The 21,116-nt window shown below is 42.7% G+C and overlaps 1 protein-coding gene and 1 long non-coding RNA gene across 3 annotated transcripts; one reads left to right on the plus strand and one right to left on the minus strand.

The window, feature by feature from the left end:
• The first annotated feature begins 896 nt into the window (after positions 1-896).
• LOC123653328 lies at positions 897-20,244 on the plus strand. Its single transcript, XR_006743061.1, has 3 exons — positions 897-1,340; positions 17,689-17,692; positions 20,119-20,244. It is a non-coding gene; the product is annotated as an uncharacterized LOC123653328 (long non-coding RNA).
• Positions 2,019-9,367, minus strand: LOC118731265 (zinc finger protein 709-like). 2 transcript variants are annotated; one of them, XM_045589272.1, is made up of 5 exons: positions 9,158-9,367; positions 7,438-7,564; positions 6,947-7,019; positions 4,687-5,570; positions 2,019-4,602 (listed from the first exon to the last, which is right to left on the minus strand). In XM_045589272.1, the coding sequence occupies exons 1-5, from the start codon at positions 9,350-9,352 to the stop codon at positions 3,032-3,034; spliced, it is 2,850 nt and encodes a 949-aa protein (XP_045445228.1). In that variant the 5' UTR covers positions 9,353-9,367; the 3' UTR covers positions 2,019-3,031. The 2 variants fall into 2 exon arrangements, with proteins under 2 accessions (XP_045445228.1, XP_045445229.1); XM_045589273.1 differs by lacking the exon at positions 9,158-9,367 and having other exon boundaries at positions 6,947-7,038; positions 7,438-7,565.
• Positions 20,245-21,116: the final 872 nt, after the last annotated feature.

A 21,116-nucleotide genomic window follows, 5' to 3' on the forward strand; every position in this document is an offset into this window, starting at 1 on the left:
AAGAAGGTATTAAAATGGTAAGACACTTTGCTAGCTCAACAAGAAAATATACAAGTATCAATTACTGCATTTCAAAAAAAAATGCTAATTATTGGTCCCATGGCAAGAATTTATTTTAAAAACTATTATACTTTTGAACAAAAACTGTGCACCTATGGATGAGGACAATGGGGGGTGGGGAAAGGGCAGAAGGTGGGATGAGGTGGGAACCTGGTGGAGGAGAGCAATTAAGGGGGGGGGGGGAAGAGGAACACATTTGTAATAATCTGAATAAAGATTTATTTAAAAATAAAAAATAAAAACAATTATACTTCAAAACCTCCAGTCTAAACTCTAAAAATCCATTTGACACTCAAAATAATAGACCTTGAAATATTCCTACTCACACTGGGAGGAAAACAACCCAAACAAAAATATAATACATGCAATCTACCTAATAAAAGAGTAACATGCTAACTGACCGTACATCTGCGACACCCACCAGCCAATCAGGAGTATGCAAAATAACACAACAAAGATGACAGGTTAATTTGCATATGCAGGCATTCTGCACCACCCCGGCCACTATGGGCCTCTAGGTAATGGGGGAAGGCAGAAAGGCTGCTCTGGCTAGAGCGAAGGCAGTGCCTGAAGCCAGGGGAAGGAAAGCACATTCTTGTACAAATCTTTGAGCTTTGGGCCTCTAGTCTATAATATAAAAACCCTGCCCTGGCCGGTTTGGCTCAGTGGATGGAGCATCGGCCTGTGGATTCAAGGGTCCCAGGTTCGATTCCAGTCAAGGGCATGTACCTTGGATTCGGGCATATACCCAGTAGGGAGTGTGCAAGAGGCAGCTGATTTGACATTTCTTTCTCATCGGTGTTTCTCTCTATCCCTCTCCCTTCCTCTCTGTAAAAAATCAATAAAATATATTTTAAAATACAAAAACAAAAAACACTTAAGCAACCTGCTGATTGGCTGAGTGTACAGTAGCTATAATGTGCAATGACCACTAGGGGGTGAGGTTCAACACAGGCAGCTCCCGAGCTCCTGGAACCAGAGAGGAAAGAGCCAGATTCTGGATTGCGACAACCCTCACACAATTGGGGATCTCTTTGGGTATGTCAGAGAGCCAGATTTGGTCCAGTCTGCGCAGGCCAGGTAGAGGGACCCCATCTGTGCACAAATCTGTGCACCGGGCCTCTAGTGTAACAATATTTACTTCTCTGAGAGGCACTGGTGTCAGGAAGAGCCATTCTATGCTGCATCTTTAATGTTGAATTGTGAACAATTATAAAGCTTACACCCAAAGTCAAGGGAAGTGAAGGAGTGACTGGCAGTTTTGAGGATATTCTTGGCTGGTATGGCAAAGAGTGAGAAAAACAAACTAAAATATTCTGTTCTTAACGTGAACTGCCTGTACAGTTTCCAGTCAAAAGCAACACCAATACCAAACATGAAAATAATTCATAGGACTCTACAATGAACTGTGCGAAAGTACAAATATATGGCAAATACTTATTGACTAAAATAATAGTGAATTTCAAGTGCAATTGAAAAATTAAAAAAAGAATACATATGCTTGTAGGGCCTATTCATTCAATACCTGTCAGGGCACATTACTGGGTAGCTGGGTTGATCCTTTGTCAGGCACATGGGAAGACAACCCATCTATGTTTCTCTTACATGGATGTTTCTCTCTACTACTCTCTCAATTTCCTCACTTCCAAAAAACAATTTAAAAAAAAACTAACAAAGAATGAGTACTGATAATGAACAAATAAGTCAAAAGTTTATAGAACTTCTTTAATGGTGTGAGTTTTGGGAAGTATATGACTTCATTTGCAACAGGCTTACATGTACTAATTAGTTATATTAATAGGATTTTTTAAGGGAAATTTTCAAGCTACTTTGAAACTTTTTAAAATATTAAAGTTTATTTTCATTGTCAATTATACAGTGTACATCCTCACGTGATATTGTACAAATATGAGGCAACATGAAGGTTTTCTTACATTTTTACATTCAATAAACTTCTCCACTTTGAGTTTTTTCATGACCTTTCCAAGGAAAAGGGACAGCTGAAGGCTTTTCAACCTTCTCCATATGTATTCACTATTTCTCCAGGTGCATTCTCACATGTCCAAGAAAAGCTCTCCCACATTCCTTATGTTCATACACTTACTATGGGGTGTGAGTTCTTTCATGATTTTGTAAAAAACTAGAATGGCCAAAGGTTCTCCTTCCATATTTTCATGTCAGGGCTTCTCTTCAGTGATTTCATTAATCCTTTACAATCAACTGGAAGAAATAAATGCTCTGCAACCCTCTTACATTTCTAGGGTCCATCCCCAGTATGGATTATCATACATGAATGGTACAACTGAGAGGTAAATGAAGGCTCTTCCCTATTCCTTACGTTAACAGTTTATCAATACATTTTGTTTTCACATATCTGTAAAAACTAGTTGGGAACCTGAAGGCTTTAGCACATTCCTTCCATTCATGTAGTTTCTCTTCACTATGAGAATTTTTGTGCATTTCAAAGGATTGGGGATGACTATAGGTTATCCCACATCACTTGCATTCATAGTGTTTCTCCCCAGTATACATTTCATGGTATCTAAGATAAAAGGGATGGCAAAGAGGTTTAATTCATTCCTTATTCATGAGCCTTATTTCCATCATGATTTCTTTTATGTCTTCTAAGATGTGTGATAAAACTGAAGGTTTTTCCACATTGCTTACATTCATAAGGTTTTCCCCTAGTATGTGTTCTTTCATGATTTCTAAGAGACTTGGAGAATCTGAAAGCTTTACCACATTCATAGAGCTTTTCTCCATTGTCTGTGCTTTCATGTTGGGCATTTGCAGGAGGCAACCAATTGATGTTTCTCTCACATCAGTATTGCTCTCTGCCTTTCTGACTTCCACTCTCTCAATGGAAAAATACCTGCAGGTGAGGATAAAGGGGGAAAAAAGAACTGGGATTGTCAAAGGCTTTTCTACAATCTTGACAGGACATGGCTTATTTTCAGTGTTAGTTCTTTATTCATGATGATTTCTCTCCATTATGAGTGTTTAGGTGAATTTCAAGGAAACTGGGATGAATAAAGGCTTTCTCACATTGCTTACCTTCATACAGTTTTTCCTTATTATGAGTTCTTTCATGACATCGAAGGTTACTTGGATAAGAAAAAGCTCTACCGCAATGGTTACATTCATAGGGTTTTTCCCCAGTATGCATTCTTTCATGAATTCTAAGGAAGGAGGGATAAAGGAATGTTTTACCACATTCCTTACATTCATGAGGCTTCTTTCCATCATGATTCCTTTTGTGTGTTCCAAGAGAACTGGGATTACTAAAAAATTTCCCACACTGCTTACATTCATAGGATTTCTCGCCAGTATGCATTCTTTCATGATTTCTAAAATATGTAGGACATCTGAAAGCTTTCCCACATTGCTTACATTCATAGGGTTTCTCCACAGTATGAATTTTTTCATGATTTCTAAGGTATTTGGAATGTCTGAAAGCTTTCCCACATTGCTTACATTCATATGGTTTCTCCAGAGTATGAATTTTTTCATGATTTCTAAGGTATTTGGAATGTCTGAAAGCTTTGCCACATTGCTTACATTCAAAGAGTTTCTGCACAGTATGCATTTTTTCATGATTTATAAGAGATTTGGAAAAACTAAAAGTTTTACCACAATGCTGACATTCATAGGATTTTTCCCTGGTATGAATTCTTTCATGACGTTGGAGGGAAGTAAAATTAGAGAAAGTTTTGCTACATTGCTTACACTTATAGGGTTTTTCCCCAGTATGAATTCTTTCATGACGTCGGAGGCCACCCAAAGCAAAGAAAGCTTTCCCACATTGCTTACATTCATAGGGTTTTCCCTTATGACGACTCCTTTCATGATATTGGAGGGAAGATGGGTAAGAGAAAGCTTTATCACAATACTTACATTCATATCGTTTTACTCCAGTATGAATACTTTCATGAAATCGAAGATAATATGGATCATAAAATGTTTTACCACATTCCTTACATTCATGAGGCTTCTTTCCGACATGACTTCTTTTATGTTTTTCAAGAGAGCTGGGAGAAATGAAGGCTTTCCCACATTCCTTACATTGATAGGGTTTTTCCCCAGTGTGCAGTCTTTCATGATAATGAAGGGAAGTTGAATAATAAAAACCTTTACCACAAACCTTACATTTATAGGGCTTTTCCCCAGTATGAGTTCTTTCATGATGTTGGAGAGAAGACTGATAATAGAAACCTTTACCACAATGTTTACATTCATAGCGATATACCCGAGTATGAGTTCTTTCATGACGTTGGAGGGCAGACAGAAAATAGAAAGCTTTGCCACAATGCTTACATCTATAGGGTTTTTCCCCAGTATGAGTTCTTTCATGATTTCTAAGGGAACAGGGATGGTGGAATGTTTTACCACATTCCTTACATTCATGAGGCTTCTTTCTGTCATGACATCGTTTATGTTTTTGAAGAGAGTTGCTACAATGGAAGGCTTTCCCACATTGCTTACATTTATACGGTTTCTCCCCAGTATGCATTCTTTCATGATTTCGAAGAGCAGTGGAATATCCTAAAGCTTTCCCACATGGCTTACATTCATAGGGCTTTTCTCCATATTGTGTCCGTTGATGCTCTCGATAATACTTTGGACAACTGAAGGCTTTCCCACATTGCTTACAACCATAAGGTTTCCCCCCAGTATGAGTTCTTTTATGATTTTGGAGGGAAGTTGGATAAGAGAAGACTTTACCACAAAGCTTACATTCATATGGTTTTCCCTCAGTATGCACTCTTTGATGAATTATAAGGGAATAGCGACGACAAAATGTTTTACCACATTCCTTACATTCATGAGGTTTCTTTCCGGCACAACTACTTTTAAGTTTTCCAAGAGAGCTGAGCGAACTGAAGACGTTCCCACATTCATAAGGTTTCTCAGCAGTGTGTGTTCTTTCTTGATTACTAAGAGAAGTGGAACTGAAAGTTTTTCCAGATTCCTTACATTGATAGGGCTTTTCTGCAGTGTGCGTTCTTTCATTTTCTCCAGAATACTTGGGAGAACTGGAAGCTTTGCCACATTGCTTACTTTGATATGGCTTCTCTCCACTATGAGTATTTTTGTGAAGTTTAAAGTAAATGAAATGATTAAAGCTTTTTCCACATTGCTCACACTCATACGATTTCCCAGCAATATTCATTCTTTCATGATTTCTAAGGAAAGTTGAATAGTAAAAAGTTTTCCCAGTGGGGCTATCTTCATGGCTCTGAATATGTTGGTAAGGCTTGAAAGCTTTCTCAGATTCCTTACATTTATAAGAGTTTTCTTCATATTCCTGACACAGATATAGTTTGGGTCCAATGTGAGAACTCAGGTGGTTACTCAACAATAAATAACGTATGAAGATTTGCCTGCACAACCTGGATTTAGGTTGTGTTATTTCAGGAATTTCCTTAGTTTCATTATTATATGGAATCTGGCTGAAGTTTTCTCTGTGTTGACTACCATCCTTCCTTGTACAGAGTCTCTCTACCATATGACTGTTGTAAAAATGAGAAGAATATTAATACTTTGTTAATGATTTAATATTTATTAATAACATGACAATGATATTTTTACCATTTCCAAAGAAAGCGTGGGGTTTCTGAACATTCTATTTTTTGAAGGTGTATATCTTAAAACTTCTGATATAAGGTGGATAATTGATATTATAAAAACACTTATATTCATTGACAGTACTTTTTGCGTATTGTTTCCAAGTAATTATTTTTTTTAAATATATTTTATTAATTTTTTTAGAGAGAAGAAGGAAGAGGGATAGTCAGAAACATCGATGAGAGAGAAATATCAATCAGTTGCCTCCTGCACACCCCCACTGGGGATGTGCCCACAACCAAGGTACATGCCCTTGACTGGAATCGAACCCAGATCCCTCAGATCACAAGCTGATGCTCCATCTACTGAGCCAAACCAGTCAGGGCACCAAGTGTACACTAAACATCTAGATCAGCGTTTTTCAACCGCTGTTCCGCGGCACACTAGTGTGCCGCGAGATGTTGCCTGGTGTGCCGTAGGTGCAGACAAGACAAGAATTTTATAATTTTTCACTATTTTGTTTACTTAATATTTCATAATAAAGTAATTATAAAATACTTTCTTTGTGTTTATTTGATTCCTATTCAAGAGAATTACTTTATATATAGTCAATATAGGCACAGAGTTAAATTTTTTAACATTTTCTAATGGTGGTGTGCCTCGTGATTTTTTTCATGAAACAAGTGTGCCTTTGCCTAAAAAAGGTTGAAAAACACTGATCTAGATCATATTTCAGAAAAAAAAAACATTTTGATGATATTCTTCTAAAAATCAATACATTTAAAACTTAGCTGATACAATTGGATTATCTGTTTTTAAGATTCTTTTGTGGACCAGGCCTATATGACTCAGTGGTTTAGGATAGACCTATGCACCAAGGGCTTCCTGGTTCAATTCCCTGAAAGGGAATATGGCCAAACTGCAGACTTATTAAACCCAGTACCAGGCATGCAGTAGGCATTCTATTGATTTTTTTATCTCTCACTCTCAAAAACACATATTAAAATCAATAAATACATATTTTTGCACCACCAGCAAGGCTCAGTAGTTGAGCACTGACCTCTGAACCAGGCGGCCATAGTTCAATTTATGGTCAGGGCACATTCCCAGGTTTTGGATATAATTCTGAATGTGGGGCATGCAGGAGGCAGCCATCATTAATTCTCTCTCATTGTTGATGTTTCTTTCTTTCTCCCTCTTCCCACCTCTATGAAATACATTAAAGATATATTAAATTATAAACAAAATATATAAAAACCTACTTTAAAAAAAAACAAACACAAAGATACTCTTAATGCTTTGTCATGTCAATGTGACTCACCTAAGATTCCTCCTGTAATATTCATACTGATCTTCACTGTCATGGTAATCACATTGTTCTTCTAAAATACATGCTAGAAAAAGCATTATAAACTGTTAGAGAATATAAAAATGGTAAGATTTTAGGGACACAATGAGCTGTGATCATTCCTAGTTTAATTACCAATGTATTCTTTTTGCATATTTCAATTCTTGAAACAGCATTAATGAGCAAGCTACACTAGTTTTCTAATTGTCTACATAAGTAACAAGTTGTTGCAGACCAGAGTTACTCTGTGTTTGACCATCAACCTATGAACTGTATGAACCAGGAGGTCACAGGTCAATTTCCAGTAGGAGCAGTTTGCAGGCTTGATTCCCAGTGTGAGTCGTGCAGGAGATACTCAATCAGTGATTCTCTCTCATCATTGATTTTTTTCTCGTTCTCTCCCTCTCCTTCCTCTCTAAAATCAACAAAAATATATTTAAAAAAAAATAACTTGTGATACCTACCTACTGATGCCAGGTTCCAGAAGGTTTCCAGCATCACATCTGTGTAAAGTTTCTTCTGGATTGGATGCAGGAAAGCCCACTCCTCCATGGTGAACTCCACATTAACATCCTCAAAGGCCACTGAGTCCTAAAACATCAAACATAAGCATATAGGAGAATGGTTATAACAGTACGGGGGTCTACACTAATAAAAGAGAAAAATGGTAATTGACTGTACCTTCGCTATGCCCACAGCCAATCGGAGCGAGTATGCAAATTAACCCAACAAAAATGGCAGTTAATTTGCATACGCAGGCACTGATTGGCCTGGGTCCTGGGAACATCCTACAGACTCAGGGTTCTCCTAGCCTGTAGGCCCATAGGCCCTGAACGGCCGGGGTCCCAGAACACTCTCTGGCCACTCAGAGCCTATGGGTGCAGGTGCCAAGTGACTGGGGGTGGGACGGGAACATCCCTGCATCACCATAGTGACTTGGGGATGTTCTTGCCCTCCTGCAGCCACTTGGGAACGCTCCAGCACCAAGTGGTGGTTTGGGCCCATGCCCCAGCCTGGGGTCTCAGATTGGCAGTGGCGTGCGCACCCACAGCCTGGGATCTCACCCACGCAGTAGAGGGAGACAGAGCCAGAACATCAATGAGAGAAACATCAATCAACTGCCTCCTGCACACCCCCATCCACTGGGGATGTGCCTGCAACCAAGGTACAAGACTTTGACCAGAATAGAACCCAGGACCAATGGTTTGTCCAGTGAACCAAACTGATTAAGGCAAACTTTTTTATTTTTAAATATAAGAAAGCATATTTAAAGCAATTTGATAAATTATATATTTCCCTACCTGTCCATCCAGTAATTGGCAATTTTTAATATCGATAAGTAACAATTAAGCTCTTTGCATGAATTCAACAAGACCTGTTTCAATTTTAGCTATATTAACCAAGAAAAACTGATAATGGGCCTGTTTATAGCAGCCGTGGCTTCACTCCCTTTTGCAGACCTTTGTCCACCCAACATTCCACGGGAATCCCTTACAATCCACAAGGGCAGGTCACCATTGAATGTGGCCATGGTGCCCGGAAGGGTATAAGAGTTAAAAAATAGGGAATATGATACTGAAGAACCCTGCTATACTACTATCTAAAGCATTTTTTAGCCTTAATATTTTTACTCTGAATGATCATTTTCAATCTTCTATAGAACAGTGCTTGACCTCAATAACCCCATCTCACAAACCAAAGGTCTGGTGGGAGATGTAGACAGTAGAGAGGATATGTGTGTGTTTATAGCCCCACAGGACCACTGTGGATTCCAGCTCGCCAGATTAAACCCTGCCATGGCATGGCACGGGACCAGTTCTCTTCCAGAAATTAGGAGTTTGGGCCTACGGACTCCACAGCCCTGAACAATGCCTTCCCCAGACCCAAATGGCCCTCAGAATAACCTGGGGAATGATGGTGAAGCTGATGGCAAAGGCTAAGCAATTATTGGAGCGTACTCACACTCTCCAGGCGTCTTCAAACTACGGCCCGCGGGCCACATGCGGCCCGCAGAGGAGTTAGATTCGGCCCGCCAGGTTTTTTGGGCAGTGAGCGCAGCCGAGGTGTTACAGTAGGAATTAGTAGTTCATATAGTCTGGCCCTCCAGCTCTCTGAGGGACCGTGATCTGGCCCCCACTTTAAAAAGTTTGAGGACCCCTGCTCTGCACATTCCAGATAACTAACCATTCTTCCCTTTGTTATTCTCAGAGCCTGTAAAATTGAGATGGAACAGTAAATGCAATTCACAGACTCTGATATTCCAAAGCAGAACGTTTGCTGCCTCTCTCTGACTTCTACCAGTACATTCAGCAAAACAAAAAAGGGAGAAGATGTTGGGGAGCACCCGAGACTCGGCTGGAAAGTCTGTAAAGAGAACATTCTGGAAAAAAAAAGGGAAGTGTGTGGAAGGCTGCCTGCCCTGTTTACTGAAATTTCAACCTAGGAGTGCACTGAAGGTGGTGGCCCTAATTATTCCTTGACCTTTCCAAACAATTCTGTGCCTGGGCAGACACTGGGTGTTTACTGGAATCCTTGTACTTAATCTTTGGGTGTGCTTCTTAAAGGATATTACAAATACAAGTTTCCTCCCAAAATTACTTACCTGAAAGAGAAACTTTATCTTAAACTGCTGCTACAATAAAAGCCTAACAAGGCAGGCAATCAGGATGCCTGGGTTCCTTTAGCCAGGCAGTACCTTAAGCCTCTCTTTCACAGCAAACTTTTTGTCAGGATAATCCAACCATCTGTCACACCAGCCTGGCAATGACCTAGCTAATTCACTTCTGGGAAAAAAAAAAAAAAAAAAAAAAAAAAAAAAAAAAAATATATATATATATATATATATATATATATATATATATATATATATATATATATATATTATATTTAAACACTAAAGCAAAAGAAAATAATGCTACAATGAACCTCTGTGTTCATTGTAGCATTATTTACAATAGCCCAGATTTGAAAGAAACACAAGTGTGCTTCAGTAGGTGAGTGAATAAAAAGCTGTGGTCAAACTCAATTAAGCTCAGGCATAAAAATGAAGGAAATCTAATCCTCCATGACAGCAGGAACAGACCTAGAGAGTATTATGGTAAGTGAAGAAAACTAGTAAGAAAAGCACATATCACATGATTTCATTTATATTTGGAATGTAACAAAGAGAAACTAACAAAGTCTATAGAGACTCATAGATACACAGAACAGACTGACAACTGTCCGAGGGGCAGAGGGTGGCAATACAAACAAACTCTTAGACAACAGCATGGGGTACCACAGGGAAAGGGGAGTGTCAGGAGGTAAAAGGGAGTAAAGGGGAGGATTAAAAGGTGATGGAAGGAGACTTCGGGTGGGGGACACACAATACAAGGTACACATGATGTGCTACACAATTGTACACTTGAATCTTATGTAAGTTTCCTAGCCAATGTCATTCCAATAAGTTAAAAATATTTTTTCAAAAAATGGCGACAGGCAGGAAGGCAGGGAGGGAGAGTGTGTGAGTGAGTGAAAGAGCGATACAGCAGTGTGTGGACCTGAGTAGGTGTGTGTGTGAGTGAAATAGGGACAGTTAGACATTGCAGGTCCTCCAAAGGGCTGCCAATTCGGGCAGTCTTCGGTGGCAAAACCCCGTGGCTACCACAAACACTCTAGGGAGGACACCAGCAGCACAGAGACCACGCCATATTGAAGAACAGAGGAAGACATAACAGATGGAAGAACATACCGTGTTCATGGATTGGTAGAATCAACGTCATCAAAATATCCATACTACCCAAAGCAATCTGTAGGTTCAATGCAATCCCCGTTAAAATACGGACTGTTGCCGAAACTGGTTTGGCTCAGTGGAAAAAGCGTCGACCTGTAGACTGAAAGGTCCCAGGTTCGATTCGGGTCAAGGGCATATACATTGGTTGCAGGCACATCTCCGGTGGGGGGTGTGCAGGAGGCAGCTGGTCGATGTATCTCTCTCATCGATGTTTCTAGCTCTCTATCTCTCTCCCTTCCTCTCTGTGAAAAATCAATAAAATATATATATTTTTTAAAAAATATGGACTGTTGACTGTGCCGCTGGATTGCCCTAGTGGGAAGGAGACATAAACTCCAGACTGCTCTTAACCCCACTTCCAACTGCACTGAACCCCAGCTCCTGGCTCATTGGGGGAGAGCCTAGACTGTTTGGTAGCGGGCGAAACTCGAGGGCACCTTTCTCTCAGAGGTCCTTGCAGCGAGTACCAAAGGATACTGAGGAATACTGAGACTCAGGAGCCTCATAGGGAGGGGATGACGGAAGCCAAGGCTGTAGGCTCCACCCTGAAATTCTGCCCCATCCAAGCTGAACACAGAGACTTTTAAGGCTACCAACTCAGGGAAGCTGCAAAAATACCGAGACAAGGAAACAGACCACAAACAAAAGAAATGGAGGACAAAAAGCAGCTGGATATAGAGTTCAAAACCACGCTTATAAGGTTTTTCAAGAATTTCCTAGAAAAGGCTGATAAAATAAACAAGACCTATGAGGATATGAAAAGGGATCAACTAGAAATAAAGAATACATTGTCAGAAATAAAAAATATTATACAGAGCCCTAAAAACAGAATGGAAGATTGCAAGAATCAAGTCAAACATTTGGAACATAAAGAGCCAGAAAACACTCCTCCGCAGAAGCAAGAAGACAAGAGAATCCAGAAAGTTGAAGATAATGTAAGAAACCTCTGGGACAACTTCAAGCAAACCAACATCAGAATTATGGGGGTCCCAGAAGAAGAGAGAGAGCAAGATATCAAAAACATACTGAAAGAAATAGTGACAGAAAACTTCCCCCACCTGGTGAAAGAATTAGACTTACAAGTCCAGGAAGCACACAGAACTCCAAACAAAAGGAATCCAAAGAGGACCACATCAAGACACATCATAATTAAAATTCCAAGAGCAAAAGACAAAGAGAGAATATTAAAAGCAGCAAGAGCAAAGCAGGTAGTTACCTATAAAGGGACACCCATACAATTGTCAGCTGATTTCTCAACAGAAACCATGCAGGCCAGATGGGAATGGCAAGAAATATTCAAGGTGATGAATAGCAAGAACCAACAGCCAAAAATAATCTACCCAGCAAAGCTATCACTCAGAATTGAAGGCCAGATAAAGAGCTTCACCAATAAAAAAAAAAGCTAAAGGAGTTCATCACCACCAAACCAGAATTATATGAATTGCTGAAGGGAGTTCTTTAGGAAGAGGAAGAAAATAAAGATAAAAAGTATGAACAACAAATATGTAACTATCAACAAGTGAATCTAAAAACCAAGGGAATTAAAAAATGATGAACAATATTAACTGTTGAATATAATAGAATCAGAGGTATGGAAGGGGAGTGAACTGATGATTTTCAGGGAAAAGAGGAGAGGGGAGTGCGGGAAGAGACTGAACATAAACTGTGCACCCATGGATGAGGACAATGGAGGGTGGGGAAAGGGCAGAGGGTGGGGTGGGAATCTGGTGGAGGGGGAAAAAATGAGGAAGTTTTGTAATAATATGAACAATAAAGATTTATTTAAAAAAAAAGGGGGGGGGGAATGGCAGGGTCAGAGCAGGAGTAGTTCTCCCAGTTGAGTTGGACTACTGCCTGGCTCCCCATATCGCCAAATTGAATTTCTTCAAGTCTCAAGTCTTTTCATTTGTGTGCGTCCCTTCTCCAGAACCCGAACCCTGAATTGGAACTCTTTTCACGCTGGTCGTGAAAGAGATTCCTACAGTTAGGGGTGATCAGACAGGCAGGCAAAGTGGTTAGGGGTGATCAGGCAGGCAGAGGGGTTAGAGATGATCAGGCAGGCAAGCAGAGTGGTTAGGGGTGATCAGGCAGGCAGGTGAATGATTAGGTGTGATGAGGCAGGTAAGCAGAGTAGTTAGGGACAATCAGGCAGGCAGGCAGGCAGGCAGGCGAGCGGTTAGGAGCCAGTGATCCCAGATTGCAAGAGGGTGCAGGCCGGGCTGAGGGACCACCCCCACCCCTGCACAAATTTCGTACAGCGGGCAGAAACCAGTTTGGCTCAGAGGTAGAGCATCGGTCTGCGGACTGAAAGGTCCCAGGTTCGATTCCGGTCAAGGGCATGTACATTGGTTGCAGGCACATCCCGGTAGGGGGTGTGCAAGAGGCAGCTGGTTGATGTTTCTCTCTCATCGACGTTTCTAGCTCTCTACTTCTCTCCCTTTCTCTCTGTAAAAAATCAATAAAATATATATTTTTTATAAATTTCATACAGCGGGCCTCTAGTGGGAAAATAATAAATATTCAAATTTTGAGTCTGTTCTATTAAAAAAGGGCGCACAATGAATCAGTTGTATAAAGTCACATCACCAAAAGCAAAACTTAACACACTGCAGGTGGATCATGGGAACCCTCCCCACCCCCCAACCCGGGGAAAAAAGTCATGCACCGGTCCTCTAGTAGTAATAATATTCTATTAACTATGTGTGGTAACTGATGGGTATTAGACTTTGTAAGTTATGTACATGACTAGTCTTTATGGTGACACCAGAAACTAATATATTTTGTCAACTTATTGGAAAAAACACAACTTTAAATACTAGCCAGTTTTGCTCAGTGAATAGAGTGTTGACCTCTGGACCAAAGGGTCTCAAGTTTGATTCCGGTCAAGGACATGTACCTTGGATGCAACTAACCTCGCTGGTCTGAGCCATGCTGAGGGTATGTGCAGGCGCCACCAGTGATGTGTTTCTCTCACATCGATATTTCTCTCTGTCTTTCCCTTTCTCTTCCACTGTCTCCAAAAACCAATGAAAGATAAAAAAACTTTTTTAAAGAAAAAGGTGCATGCATACACAAAGGACTATTACTGTATTATTCAGCTATCAGAAATTCTGCCACACGTTCATGAACCTTGAGGGCAGGATGCTTTATGAAATAAGTCAGAAAAAGAAAAATACCATGTGTTCTCACTTATCTGTGGAATTTAAAAAACAAACAAACAAACAAACAACTCCATAGATAGAGCACAGATTGATGGTTGCTAGAGGTTGCAGGAGTGGTGTACGGGGTGAGGTGGGGGTCAAATGGATGAAGGGTATCAAAAGGCACAAACGTCCAGTTATAAAGTAAGTCATGGAAACGCAGCTTACAGCATGGAGACGGCAGTTAGTAATACCATATTTCAGATGTGAAAGTTGCTAAGAATAAATCTTAAAAGTTCTCAAAACAAAAAAAAAGTATTCTGTAAGTCTGTATGATGACAGACGATAACAAGACTCATTGTGATTATCATTTCATAATACATATAAACATCAAATCATTATGCTGTATACCTTACTAATAAAATGTCGATTGTAATTTAATGAAGAATAAAATCCCTTCTATAAAACGAAAAGATTACAGTGGATTTGAAACACTGCAATCACCTAGTGACGTCATACCCATCACAATGTCACAGGGCGATGCATTGCTCAGATGTTTATGATGATGCTGGTGTAAGCAAGCTGCCTGTGCGGCCAGTCCTGTGAAAGCCCAGCACATACAGTTACGGTCACTGCATAGAAACCTGATGATGGTGAGCTGGTTCGTGGATTTGCTATACTGTCCTCTGTACCCAGGTGAGCTTTCTACTGAGTGAAAGAAAACTCTGCTGTGAAGCAGTGTGCTGGTTTATGCGGGCACAGCCTCAGAGGCCTTGTGCTGACTGAGCCTTTTGATTGCATCATTGCCCCCTGGGCTTGATGGATCTGTGTTTTGTACATTTCCTGGCCTCAGTGCGCAGTGTGATACAGTCTACAGTCGTGCACAGGAGCGTCCTAGGCCTTCACATTCACTCACCGACCACTGACTCCTGCAGAGCAGCCTCCAGTCCTGTAGTCCATTCAGGGTCAGACACACGGATGCACCATTTTCTATCTTGCCACCACATTTTTACCGCACCTTCTCATAAATGCTCACTACCACTGCGTTACAATTGCCTACAGCAGTGTTTCCCAAAGTGTGGTGCGCGTACCCCCGGGGGTACGGGAAGAGTTTGGTGGGGGTACGCGTTGCACAGGAGTTTGGTGGGGATATGCACTGCACCGTGCTTAGCTGCGCCTAATTCTACGTTCTCGTGAGTACGAGGGGTACTCAGCGTTACGAAAATTGTAGAAGGGGTACACATATGTCAAAAGTTAGGGAAACACTGGCCTACAGTACTCAGTACAGCACCACGTTGCACAGGTTTGCTGCCTGGGACCCACAGGCTACCCCATGTGGCCTAGGTGTGTAGCAGGCTACACCATGCAGGTGTGTGTAAGAACTGAAAACGACAACACTGCCACAGGATGGACTCCCCAGGCTCAGGGGTGCATGCCTGTGTGTAACTGCAGTTTCACCTCTCCCAGGAGTAACATTCTAACCCAGTCACCCAGCAACCTGCTGTTCAACACTGATCCCTCTAAAAGCCTCCTGTGTTCCTTCCCCTAGCAGCGGAGGCAAACTCATTAGTCAACAGAGCCAAATATCAACAGTACAAGGTTTGAAATTTCTTTTGAGAGCCAAATTTTTTCAACTTAAACTTCTTCTAACGCCACTTCTTCAAAATAGACTCGCCCAGGCCGTGGTATTTGTGGAAGAGCCACACTCAAGGGGCCAAAGGACTGCATGTGGCTCGCGAGCCGCAGTTTGCCGACCACAGCCCTAAGGAACGGGACCCCGCCTGAGACACTAACCTCTTAAAGACGCCTCCTTCCTGCCTATTGTACACGACACTTGAACAGCCCTCAGGTGCTATTTATCACAGTGTTTCCCAACCTTCTCCCATGATGAGAATCACCTGGTGGAGTTGTTAAAACACAGATTCCCGGATCCCAACTAAGAAGTGCTAAACTAGAATTTTTGGGAACATATAGGTAAAATTGTATACTTAACTAGTGCTCTAAGACAGATTTTATATACAGAGCACTAAGTTAGGTATGCAATTTTACCTATATGTTCCCAAAAATTCTAGTTTAGCACTTCTTAGTTGGGATCCGGGAATCTGTGTTTTAACAACTCCACCAGGTGATTCTCATCATGGGAGAAGGTTGGGAAACACTGATTTATCAGATGGGATGCGGCCGGATTTGTGGATGGGAATCAAGCCCGTTAGACCTTCCACTTACTCAGCTGAATCTTGTTTTTAACCGTTTGAAAAGCACCACAACACAAACCGCTGATAACGATGCTGTGACTCAGAGGAGGGAACATGGGGCTCAGGGTCCGGGGAGAGGCTGGGAATGCAGGCATTGGCTGCAGAGCAGGGCCTGGGGGACGGGGGGACTGGAGAGCCTGCCCCACACACATCACACCCAGGAGAACACGGTCCCTCTGGGGGGAAAGGAGGGACAGGCCACAGACCACAGCTCCCCCCGGGCACGGACCGCGGAGGCCGAGCCCCAGGTCCCCACGGACCCTCCGCGCGGCCCCGCACCCGCTGCGGAGCCCGGGCTGTGGGCGCGGAGCCGCCCGGACTCGCTCCGCAGCCCCAGGCCCCGCCGCGGGGACGCCCTGGACCCGGGTCCCGGCGGGGCCCCCTGCGAGCCCGAGGGGCCTGCAGCCTCCGCGGAGCCCGGGCGCCTGGGGTCCGCAGCCCGGACCTGCCCGCGGACAGACGGTCCCCGGCGGCTCCCCGCCCTCCTGCCGCCTCCGCGCCCGGCCGTCACTCACCATGTCCGTTCCCGGCCCGAGTCCCCTGCTGCCCCACCGCCTCACACACCGCAGCCCCACAGAGGAGGACGGAGAGAGGAAGATGCCATCTCAGTGCAGCTGAAGCGAAGGGAACAACAGGGTGGAAGCAGAGCCTGGCCCCACCCACCCGCTCCCACCGCTCCTCACAGGACGCACACTTTGCACATCGCCCCCTAGCGCCTGAGCTGCACAGGCCTGAGCCCAATGCAGAGAGGAAGCACTGAGAGTCCCCAGGGAACAGTGGTCCCTCCTTGCAAACACACACCCTGAAAAGGCACCTCATGAATCTGGCTCCATTTTGATCTTTGTTGACAGCTGGAGTCTGACGTGTGCATTTGCCAAAAAGGTGCACAGGCTCAGGGACCAGGGATGCCTTAGGGTGGGATCCTTCCAGAACTACAGCCAGATCCCCAGGAAGAGCATTGAAACCAGGCCATCATGTGCAGCGCGAAAAGTGACTTCTGTGTATTCAGAATGGTTACCTTTAGCAAATGTTTTTTTAAAAATATATATTTTATTGATTTTTCACAGAGAGGAAGAGAGAGGGATAGAGAGTTAGAAACATCGATGAGAGAGAATCATCGATCAGCCGCCTCTTGCACACCCCCCACTGGGGATGTGCCCACAACCAAGGTACATGCCCTTGACCGGAATCAAACTGGGGACCCCTCAGTCCGCAGGCCGACGCTCTATCCACTGAGCCAAACCGGTCGCGGCTAGCAAATGTTTTTCACGTGAAAAATGTGTTCCCACTGGTGATTCAGTCACGGTCCTCTGAGGTCATGAGCCACCCTTACTTGTGGTTATCTTGTGGGCAGCACAGACCCACGCAGAGCAGGGAGACGGGCCAGGTACAGAGGTCACCAGGGTGGAAGGCCAGGTGTCCAGCAATGGGCAGTCATTGTAGGGTGGGGCCTTGTCCGCAGGGTGACTTTTCACCAGGCACAGAAGACCCTCCTAGACCCGGTTATCCTCTTGTCTTTTTTCTCCATCCTTCATCACCCCCACTCAGGCTGGTCGAACCCTTGGCTGTGCTGGCGCGGCACACCCCATGACAGAGAACTCTCCATTGCTCCAAAGGAACACAATTGTGGGGGCTGTTTATACGGGATTTGTTAGAGCTTCCTCTAAATTAGGGGTGTCGAACTCAATCAGAGAAGGGGCCAAAATCTAAAATCCAGCCTAAATCGCGGGCCGAATGGTTTACTGAACAGTCATTAATTGTCATTGTGATGGAAACGCAGCGGAGTGCAGTGATGACAGCGCGGTGCGGGCCACATTGTAAGGCCTGGCGGGACGGATTTGGCCCTCGGGCCTTGTGTTTGACACATGTGCTCTAAATCTTTCCCTTTTTTCTTTTCTTAAGTATTTTTTATGGGCTTCAGAGAGAAAGGGAAAGCGAGAAATAGAAACATCAATGATGAGAATCATTAATTGGCTGCCTCCTGCACGCCCCCTACTGGGGATCAAGTCTGCAAACCAGGTGTGTGTCATGACTGGAAATAGAACAATGACCTCCTGCTTCTAGGTCGACACTCAACCACTGAGGGACACCAGCAAAATCAAACCTTCGTCTTTGCCAGAATGTCATGCAGTGGATCACCACGCTGTTTTCCAACCTTGCCGAAAAGCTCAGATGATTAGAGCATCATCCCAATGTGCCAAGATAGCAGGTTAAATCCCAGGTCACACACAAAAATCAGCCAATGAATGTAGAAATAAATAGAACAGATTGATGTTTCTCTGTCTTTTTCAATATATATATATAAAATGCCGTAACTGGTTTGGCTTAGTGGATAGAGTGTTGGCCTGAGGACTGAAAGGTCCCAGGTTTAATTCTGGTCAAGGTCATATACCTTGGTTGCATGCATATCCCCAGTAGGGGGTGTGCAGGAGGCAGATGATTGATGTTTCTCTCTCATCTATGTTTCTAACTTTCTATTCCTCTCCCTTTCTCTCTGTAAAAAAATCAAAAAAAAAAAAAAAAAATATATATATATATATATATATATATATATATATATATATATATATATATGTAATTTAAAAGTAAAAGAGAGTTCAAGCTGGTTTGGGTTAGTAGACAGGGCATCTGCCTGCTGATTAAAGGGTCCCTGGTAAGAGTCCAGTTAAGGGCACATATCCAGGTTGCAAGCTTGATCCCCATAGTGGGTGTGCAGGAGGCAGCTGATCAATGATTCTCTGTCATCATTGATGTTTCTCTCTGAAATCAATAAAAGTACACTTAAAAATAAACAGTAAAAGAAAGTCATACTCTATCACTAAGAACAGCTTCTTTGGAAGAGAGACTCTAGCTCTGTTTTCTGGCTTGGATTGTATGCTTTGACAATATTCCTAATTTATGAACTTCCGTTGACTCATAAAACAGAAAACTTTTCAAGGAGTAAATGCTTAGAAATTATATATATATACTAGTCACTCTGCGCAAAAATCTGTGCTCCAGTAGCTTTCTGTGGGGCCTGGCTGCTCTGCGCCCGCGGCCCGGAGGCTCTCCGTGATACAAGTGTTCCGGGCCCCAGCCTGGCCAAAGGCCCGTCCACAGCGGGCATGGGGCATGGAACGCTTGCCTCTTTGCCGCAGTGATGAAGCAAGCATTCTGCCAGGCCGCCCACACTGTCTGCTCTCAGCAGCCTCCACAACTCCAGTGGGGCTGAGAGGACTGGGCACCACCATCTTGTGGCTATAGGCGCCACCATCTTTGTGATGGAGTGAAGGTTAATTTGCATATCACCCTACTCAATAAAAGGAAATATTTCAGTATTTAGATAACAAGAAAGGCAAAAGCTTTCCCAGAAGAGTTGCAGGCCTTACACTTCCTGCCAGCCCTAGACATACCTGGTAGCAAAGAAAAGATCATACCACTCATGTCCATCAATCACACAGAGCTACTCCATGACCACAATGAATTAAGGCAAAAAAAAAAAAAATCAATCAAAATACATTTTTTAAAATGCATATAATTTTAATCACATACAAAGATAACTGAAAACATTGAGAAATTAGGTTCAGCTCTGAGTGACAGCACACATCCAGAGTCTGCCTGAAATGAGGAAAGTGCCGATTCTCACATGGAAGGACTGGCTCAGAGCCCTCACTGCAGAGGGCGGCACAAGAACAAACTGTCACGGGGCTCCTTGGCACTGCACCATTGTAGCTGTCACAGTGGGATCTGAATCACAGTCAGCAGTAGAACCAACAGGGCAAGATAATTACCAGTCAAATTAGATCTCATGCAAATGCAATCTAGAGAAGAGACAGTACCCTTCAGAAAACAGCCTCAACCATAACAGTCTGTTTGTTGCCTGGTGGACACCTATGGGCTTGCAGAAAAAGCCAACCTACACTGGGTCATTACTGTTGAATTCTGAACATCTGTAAAGCTTACACTCGACATTAAGAAAAGTGAAACAGTGGCTGGCAGGGCAAAGACTGAGAAAACAAACTCGAAGCCAATGTACACAAAGCTTTATGCTTCTGGCCATCTCCTTTATATAAGAGGGTTCAAAGCCAATCTAATCCTATTTCACCTCAGCATTCACGTTTCATGGAAGTGATGCCATGTTGATTTCTAACACGGAGCCATAAAGGCACCAGATTGTGCAAAATGTAGTTCACAACCTTCCTCACGTTGACCTGACAGAGCCAGGGTCATCTCTGACTCTGGATCTTATTGTCCAATCACAGGTCTTCTCTTCTTAATGCAAAATTCATAGTCTAAACTCAGCCAAACGCAATGACAAGAAGCAAAGGATACAGATGAAAATAACTCACATGGGACTCTACAGTGCACTTTGCATACTTACACATATGGCAAATATTTATTGAGTGAAATAATAGTGAATAGTGTAGTTGAAATACTACAAAAACGTTTATTGACAAAAAAAAATGGGGTAAGCCTCTTCTGGTCACTAAAAAGGCACTTTTCTGTTAAGATAGAATATATATATGGGTGAAGCACATTGATTCAATGCATGTCATGGGGGGCCAATAGTACAAAATGAATACATACCAAATGACGTTTTTCTTATTTTTCCATTGATTTCTTAGAGAAAGGAAGAGAGAGGAAAAGAAAGAGAACATCGATGTGAGAGAAAGATATCAATTGGTTGCCTCCTTCAGGAGTCCTGCCGATGGCTCACCAAGGAAGAGCCTGCAACCAAGGTACCTGCCCTTGACTGAAATCAAATCCAGGACCTTTGGTCTGTAGGCCGACACTCTAATCCTTGAGCCAAACCGGCTAAGGCTGTCTTATAGCTTTTAAATATATTTTTGTAGATTTCAAATAAGAAGGGAAAGGGAGAGAGATATAGAAACCTGGGACCCTTCAGTCCCCAGGCTGATGCTCTCTCCACACAACGAAACTGGCTAAGGCTTAGTATGTCTTTTTATTACAGGAATTTTTCAGCTCACAACCTAGGA

Source organism: Pipistrellus kuhlii, unplaced genomic scaffold, assembly GCF_014108245.1.
Source record: "Pipistrellus kuhlii isolate mPipKuh1 unplaced genomic scaffold, mPipKuh1.p scaffold_m20_p_30, whole genome shotgun sequence".
Classification (NCBI taxonomy): domain Eukaryota; kingdom Metazoa; phylum Chordata; class Mammalia; order Chiroptera; family Vespertilionidae; genus Pipistrellus; species Pipistrellus kuhlii.